Below are 8,948 nucleotides of genomic sequence, written 5' to 3'. Positions count from 1 at the left end.
CGCCAGGCAGCAACCTTCAGAGTGAAGGAAATTGATAACAACCGCAAAATCTCCTTCAACCTCAGTCACATTGGTGTCAATCTTCAGAGCAAAGACAATGGCTCCCTTCAAAGTTTTGAGTTTAGGGTTATAAAATAGAGTCGGGGGTTTCAACGTTTTAGTGTGAATTATTATTTTTTATTTAAATAATAAATATATAAGGTATAAAATCTAAAATAAAAAGAATCTAAAACAAAAAGAATCTAAAATAAAAAGAAAAAGAAAATAATGATAATGTGGAAAATTGTAGGAGCTTTAAAAGCTTCGGTTATATATATATATATATATATATATAGACTAATAATAAATGATACTTTTAACTTGATATCTTTTTCTTCTTTTTTTAATGAATAAACATAGAATCTTACATGATATCATACATTACAAAAAATATTATAAGTGAAATTTCTACACCTCAAAACATTTCCTCGACTCTTATGAAGCTATTGGAAACATATTGACTTTTTATGCATTAATGTAACTCATGCAATATGTTTTATGTTTTGTAATATCAATATGTCAACATGATCAAATAATGATATATAAGTGTCATTACTCACTAGGATGGTGCAAGTGTCATATTAAAATGATATGCCATGTGTAAGATTTGCAATTATGACATTAAAAGGATTGATATTTAAGAATAGAGTAAATTACATAAATGATCCCTAATCTTTACACCTTGCATCAATTTAGTTTCTAACTTTTCAACTGTATCAATTTGATCTCTAACCTTTCGATGCTATGTCAATTTGGTCCTTACTATTAACTCTCAGACGGAAATCGCCGACATGTCAAATGGACTGAATAAAAAATCATTTTTCTGCCATGTCACGAACCAAATGGATAGCCACATCATTTAAAAAAATAAAATTCCAAATTGTTCTCACGTGAATCTAGCAAATGAATCAAAAAGGAATTTATGAACTGTGCAAGAGCCATATCCAACTTCAAACAATTTAAAATGATAAACGAAGAAGTAAAAAAAAAAAAAAACCATAATATGCAGTACACACAAATAAATATGTCTATATATATATATATATATATATAGGATTGAGTTCAAGTTATACCTGATATAACTTTAAACAATATTACATCACTCAATATTTTTTTAATTGGATTGGAATTTTGACAAATCCAATATTAGATTACATTATCTTCATATATTATCCATACTTGCAAATTTTCATGGTGATCAAAGATTCATAGCCATGTCATCAATCAATTGTTAATATTCGAGTTTTTGTAGTTTAAAATAATGCAGAAAATATGAATTTATGTATCGAATAATAAATAATATCTGATTGATATGAAAATTGGCAATAATGTTAAGAACGTACATATAGAACATGTAATTCAACTGTGGGATTTTCAAAATATTAATTCAATAACAAGTTATTGGGTGATATAACATTACTTAGAATTACACCAGATGTAATTTGAACCCGTCTCATAAATATATATATATATATATATATATAGAGAGAGAGAGAGAGAGAGAGAGAGAGAGTAATGCTACAGTTACAAACTATTTTACAACATTTTAACAAACTATTGATGTGATAAATTCTTATTAGTTCTATTATGAGTTCACTACTAACATCACATTTATGTTTACCAATAATTATTAGAAAATTACTAAAACCACATTAGTAGTTTGTAAAAATACTGTAAAATAGTTTGTGTTTATAACATTACTCATATATATATATATATATATATAGAGAGAGAGAGAGAGAGAGAGAGAGAGAGAGAGAGAGAGAGCCTTTTAGAAATTTGACTTTTTAAATTTCTCATCAAGGGCCTATTAACTATTAAGGATTTTAGATTTTTTTTTTTTTTTTTTTGGGTTAAAAGGAAAATAACATTAAACCCAAGAACGGGTAAATAGTACAAATGAGGATTCCAAGTTCAAAGCCTCCAACATAGAAAAAGGGGGTTGATCATAAATAACAAAAGGATCAACTTACATTATGGCCCTACAATCAGCTACCACTGTGTTAGCTTGATGGGAGTATTAGAATCATTAATAAGAGAGAAAACTTTAGAAGTATCCACATTAATGATAAGCTTAGGAATACAAAGTAAACAAGCTAATAGGCTGCGTACGAAATAGATTCAAGTTGCACTTGATGTACTTCATAAGAATTGTAGTCTTGCTTAACCAAAGATTTTCATGAATCTAAGAGCATCTCCAACAGTGTATGTATAGGCAAAATATTAGCTATAATAGAGAATGGGACCATAAAAACAAGCTTCAGCAAATTCTCTATAGTCGAAATTCTTTTTTAGCTTATGAACAGCAGCCCATCAGGTCTGATGGGCTACTATACATTAGCAATTGAATATCTTGGATTAAAATATTACACCAACTACTTATTATATCAATTCTTTCTCTCACCTTCGGATTTCTTTTTTTCTCTCATTCTCTCCATTCTCTCCGTTGTTTTTTTTTTTCCCTCTCATTCTCTCATTCTCTCCGTTGCTGTTGATTCTTTTTTTCTCATAAACCAAATGAAATCAAAAAAATAAAAAATAAAAGAGAAAAGAGAGAGACATGTTCATGACAAAAGAATTAATCCAAACACAAAATACAAAAAAAATCCAATTCTTAAAATAAAGTTGAGTCAGAACAAGCAAATATGAAAAAAAAAAAAAAAAAAAAAAAAAAAAAAAAAAAAAAAACCGATCTAACCTAGCCTGGTGATGGGGAGGACGACGAGCGGCGGTAGAGATGCTAGAGATGCGGTGGACAATGAGATGCTGGACGATCTCTCTCTCTCTCTCTCTCTCTCTCTCTCTCTCTCTCTCTCTCTCTCATGTGAAGCAAATGTGAAATGTTGGAAGGTTCTTGAGGTGAAAATAAATAAATAAAAGAAGGGGGCTGGACACTTGTGTGAAGGAGAAAAATAAGAAAAAGAAATGAAATGTGGATGAAAATGAAATGAAATGAAGAAAAATAATATAAATAATAAAAAATCCTAATTGAAAAATATTACTACAATATTTTTACAATATTTTCGTAATAAATTTTAAGTAATAGATTGTTATTAGTTAATATTGGCGAGTAAAAAAATAATTTCAATGGTGGGTTCAAATTAGAAATAGTAACAACTTTCCACATAAATTTTGTTGTAAAAGTATTGTATAAAATGTTGTAAACATAACACTTCTCATTAAAAAATATAGTTGTTAAAAAAAGAATAAATGATAATTAAAAAAAGAATAAACAATGAATGAAGAAATCATATTTAAATAAGATAGAGAATGTGATAGAAAATCTATTGGAAGTATATTTGAAAAAGTGGGTAAGTAAAAACTAAATATCACTGTTTATTCTCCAAACAGTACAAAAATTTGGAGAAGCTACTGAAGATGCTTTAATAGTGAAAAGGACAATACCTACCATGTCATCACTATTAAAAAAACTGACATATTTGTTACCATGTTACTTTGAATACCCTCATTAGAATAATCGTTCACTCCAGATACTTCGAAATATACTCTCGTTATCCTAAATAAAAATGATAACTTTTATAAAGTTTCACAATATTTAACTTGAACGCATCTCATTGTGTATATATGTCAACTTTTTAATGGAATAAAAAAGAGAGAATCATTGTCCCATTTTGTTTTAGCATTATACTAACATTAATTTATTCCCACTTTTTTAGAAAGAAGAAAGGAGATAGTGGATCAAATTCACAACACAAGTATCTATGAAGAAGAAGGAGTAGATACTAATTGAACTACAAGCTTGTTGACAATTTTTTGTATTTTTTATAATTCAATAATTGGGGGAAGAGAAATTTGAACCCTAGAGCTCTATTTGGTTCCTCCAATATCTCATATTTTGTTTTCATTTCTAAAAATTGTAATTTTCTGAATCTGAGAACAAAAACCGCTGGGTACCCATTTTGGCACTTGGTTCTTACACATGAAAAATGCTACTTTTCTCATCTACATATCTTTTATACTTCGAATAGCTACCCACGTGAAATGAGAAACCACACTACAACAAACCCAACAAAAATTTATGGATTTCAAATTCACATCACACTAAGAGAGAGAGAGAGAGAGAGAGAGCTAATTTTGTTTGTTGGGTCAAGGATTGAGATATGTTGCTTGATTGGTTCTTCTGGTGGCTTGGTCGACTTATGGTGGCTATTGCGACAACATGTGGGTGTTTACTGTGTGCTAAGTCTTGTTTTTTTATGGTGACAGGATGGCTTATAAGCAACGTTGTGGTGGTTGGTTATTTTTGTGATTTTGAAAGCTTAAGGTTGTAGAAATTGGTGGTGGTCTAATTTAGTCTCAAAGAGAGAGAGAGAGAGAGAGAGAGAGAGAGAGAGAGAGAGAGAGAGAGAGAGAGAGAGAGAGAGAGAGAGAGAGAGAGAGAGAGAGAGAGAGAGAGAGAGAGAGAACGTTGTGGGCCCCACCAATTTTGGGTTTTTACAAAACTGCCACTGAATCCATATTTGCTAAAAATAAAAATGTCAAAAAAGTTGTATTCATTTTATGTTTTCATATCCACATTTTTTGAATATTTGAAAACGAAAATGAAAAAACTAAAAGCAAATTCAAACAAGTTTTTCATTGATAGGTCTCATAAAAAACGAGAAATCAAACACTAACTAAATATCTCTATTAACAATCTATATATATATATATATATATATATATATATAAAATTTGACTTACTTCTAGTACTTTTTTAACTGAAATCTCCTTTTGTTTTAATGAAAAACTATTATATCATTCACTAACTAAATAAAAAGTGGAGATTAAAACTCAGGTTTGACTTACTTCCAGTACTTTTTTAACTGAAATTTGATTTATTTTAATGAGAGACTACCACGTCATCCACTAACTAGATAAAAGGTGGAGATTAAAACTCACTAGCACTTGTCATTGTATATTTAAAATAAAAGGACATGTCCAGTTAAAAAAGTACTAAAGGTAAGCTAAATCTTTAAAACTCACTACCACTTGTCATTGTATATTTAAAACAAAAGAACATGTCTAGTTAAAAAAAATACTGAAGATAAGTTAAACTAATATATATATATATATATATATATATGAATTCTAAAGCTTTGGCCGCCCATTCTTAAAACTTCCATTAATGTATTCAAAATTTAATCACTTCAATAAATAAAAAGATAGAAAAACCCCTAGATACGTTTGGAGAACTCAATGCCCGCATCCTCTTGTCCTTTCCATTTACCTCATTTGGTGATGAATAAATGTGAATGGTTGTTCCACCATATCATTAACCTAGGTACGACAAGCCTGTCTCATTCATAGTCCACTCATCAGTGGCGGCTCTAAAATTTTTTTTCAGGATGGTCATTAAGAAACTTAAATTATACAATATTTAATAAAAAAGATAGCTATATCTCATTATCAATGCTATAATCTATATTTCTTTCAAAATTTTAGTTAAATATTTTTTTTTTTGGATTTTTTTTTTTTGGTTTGTAAAGGCCCAATATATTGTTAAAATGATCAAAGTTTGATTACAAACTTATTGTAGCTTAAAACTACAACTTTTACTAAACAAATTAACATGACTACATATTTTGAAAATTTAACTGTTGAATTGTATGTTTTTTTTATGTTCTTAAAACACATGTCAGGTTTCATGTTAATCGGATATTATTTACTATTTAATCTATAAACTTATTTTTTGTGTATAATTTTAGACTACAAAAACTCAAAAATTAAACATTTGATTGATGACATAAGCTATTTATTTTTAATTTTCTTAAAGTTTAACAAGTATAGAGGATATAAGAAAAAAAAGTAATCTAATTATGGAATTGTTAAAATTCATATCGAAGTTTTTTATTTTTTATTTTTTGAGAATGAATATTCATATTCAAGTTTGTTGTTAAATTTTGTCCAAAATTTAATTATATTAGACCTAAAAAAATATTTAGAGTAGTCACATTTTTTTTTAAAATAAAAAAATCATAAAATTTTTAAAATTATATATATATATATATATAAAATAGTGATTTTTTTTTTAAAACCAAGGTGATCCTGTAACCACTTAGACTCTAACGTGGAGCCGCCAGTACCACTCATCATTTATATATATGAAACACAAAGCAGACAAAAATACGGCGTGATTAAACCTATGTATAAAACCTTATAATCATTCAGCCATGCACATTTGAACATTGTTTTTTTGTTTTTGAAAATCACAATAATTTACGCAAACCTTAATTATTGAGTCGACACTTTAATACATCGCATATAAGTCCCAACCCAGTAACAACCTCCATCAGTTTACATACTTGCCACGTGGGTCCACCTGATTCCATTGCCTTCGATCCTCGTAGCTTCCTATATTATTTCTTCCCGCCTACCACATCACAATTCTCTCTTCCTTTCCTTTTTTTTTTTTTTTTTTCTCACTTTGGTTTACATTCGAGTCACTGTGAGGTGAGTACTAGAATGCTGTGCTCTTATCGAAAATCACAGCTCGACCAGCTCAATTCGATTCGAGTCTGAGTGAGAAAAGAAAGAACGTACAAAAATGAGTTACAAGGGAATGTCTATGGCCCACTTGATGGTGGTGGTGGTGCTTCTCATCGTGCCGGTGTACTATAGCGTCAATGCGCAGTCGAGCACGGAAACACCAGATAGCTCGTTCGATCTCGATTGGGAGGTCAAGCCGTCGACGGCGGTTATCACTGTGATACTCGTTTGCTTCTTCTCTTTCTTGGGCTTCTTCTCGATCTACCTCCGCAGGTGCGCTCAAGCGCGCGTGGCCGCCGCGACGGCTGCCCAGATCGATTCCTCTTCCTCCCCAGTCGCCGCCAGAGAGCGCGTCACGCGCCGCCGTGGTCTCGACCAGGCCGTGATCCAGAAATTTCCAACCTTCACTTACTCGACCGTCAAGGGTCTCAAGATCGGCAAAAGCGCGCTCGAGTGCGCCGTTTGCTTGAGCGAGTTCGAAGACCGCGAGACGCTTCGTTTGTTGCCCACGTGCAACCACGTGTTCCACCTCGTCTGCATCGACACCTGGTTGAGGTCTCGAGTCACGTGTCCGGTTTGCAGAGCGAAGCTCACCCCGGAGACGAATCGACTCGTCGACGATTCGTTACACTCGAGTGAGTCGAGCAACGACCCAACTCAGGAAAACTCAGGTTCCCAACTCGACGAACAGCAAGACCATGTTGTGGTTAACGTTGAGGAAACTGAAAGCAGAGATGTGCAAGTGCAAGTAGACGAGACAGTGAATCGAACGAGTGGGAAGCTCCCTAGATCGCACTCGACGGGTCACTCACTGATTCAACCCGGTGATAACACGGAGAGATACACTCTACGATTGCCAGAGGAGGTGAGGATGCAAGTTTTGGAGTGTGTGAAGCTGGAGCGTTCGTCGAGCAACGGTGTCGTTTTGGCAACAGTAGACAACGTGGACCGACAACAGGTTATGGGACGGACCGTTAATCCGACGTTAGATTCTGTTCACTCGAAGAGTGAGGAATCCCAAAACTAATCGGCTATGTCTCCGGTGTAATTGTCATTGTCATTAATTGAAGTCAGAGGCGGTCGAGCTTTGTGAAGCTGTGATAGTGAGATCGATTTGGAGTCAAGAAGTCAAGTGGGTCTTAAAAGTAGACAAATTTAAAAATCAAGAAGATAAGGCCTACAATTTAATACTCTAAGATGTGACTCGGGACCATAAAATATAGCAAGTGGGTTTCACTTTTCCTCTTTGTTCTTCAATCAACATTGTTCGTGACGACCACGATTCCTTTCTTCTGAAGTAGCCAAATTCGATTTTGGATGTTATTGGAGGTATTTTATATTTTATATTTTATAGAATTGGCCTGTCACAAAATTTGATTGGGTATGAGACAACTAATAGAGTAATAGGTGGTTTGAATTGTTTCTCCTTTGATTTCAATTTTAGGCAGAAAAAACATGTAAGTTTAGTTTAGTATTTTTTTTTTTTAAGGAAAAAAATAGACAGATTTATTCCAAGACGTTACTGACGTCAAATGCCTATTAGATTGTCAATGTACGTGATCGATAAAGGGAAATACGACATTGATTTTATTGGTACACGCATCAAGGACATAAATTGATTTGTTTCTTTATTTTTGTATGGGTTATGTTAACGGGTGTTTTTAAAGTGATACTTTCTTCGTCCCACTTTGTTTCTCCTCTATTCCATTTTTAGATGTCCCAAAATATTGTCCTGTTTCTAAAAATAAAAGTTATTAATTTACTAATGTTCTTATTATACCCCTAAGGCTCATTAAAAATAACTATTTTTAAAAAAAGCTGATAAAATTATTTAAGGGTAGTTTTGTAAACTTATACATCTTTATAAGGCAGACAAGATAATAAATGATGTTCTCTTAAAATGTTTGACTTTTCAAACAGGACAAACAAAGTGGGACGGAGGGAGTAGTTAATAATCTATTTTAGGAAAGTTTTTACATCACTTAAATGATCTTTATTTCAAGAGAATCATTGAGACATTAATCTCTCTAAACAAAAACCATAGAATCAACTTTTGCTCTTAAAAAAAATGAAAAAAGAATAACATGCTTAAAACATTAACCTCTATAAGACATGAATTGCTTTTGATGGCATTAAACACATCATGGTGGAGGTAGAAATTTTTGTTGGGGGCCAAATGAGAGGAAAAAATTGTCGAGAGCTTTGTACTCAATTAGCATTTTCCTGTGTTTTTAACCCAAAAAAAAAAAAAAAAAAAAATCTAAAATTCAAATCTGTCTACTCCCATTATAACTATCATATTTATTAAAAATAATAAATAAAAATTACTAAAAATGTATTCAAACCATTATTGAATACTTACAACACTTAATCTTCTTTTTTTTATTTTAGAGAACTTACACTTAATTACCCAAAAAAAA

The 8,948-nt window shown here is 31.8% G+C and overlaps 1 protein-coding gene across 1 annotated transcript; it reads left to right on the top strand.

The window, feature by feature from the left end:
• Positions 1-6,267: 6,267 nt before the first annotated feature.
• LOC115995165 (RING-H2 finger protein ATL32-like) lies at positions 6,268-8,123 on the top strand. Its single transcript, XM_031119619.1, has one exon. The coding sequence runs from the start codon at positions 6,587-6,589 to the stop codon at positions 7,553-7,555; it is 969 nt and encodes a 322-aa protein (XP_030975479.1). The 5' UTR covers positions 6,268-6,586; the 3' UTR covers positions 7,556-8,123.
• The last annotated feature ends 825 nt before the right edge of the window (positions 8,124-8,948 follow it).

This window comes from Quercus lobata, chromosome 6 (assembly GCF_001633185.2).
Source record: "Quercus lobata isolate SW786 chromosome 6, ValleyOak3.0 Primary Assembly, whole genome shotgun sequence".
NCBI classification, from domain to species: domain Eukaryota; kingdom Viridiplantae; phylum Streptophyta; class Magnoliopsida; order Fagales; family Fagaceae; genus Quercus; species Quercus lobata.
Note: the sequence above shows the minus strand (reverse complement) of the source record. Positions and strands in the feature narration are given on the sequence as shown.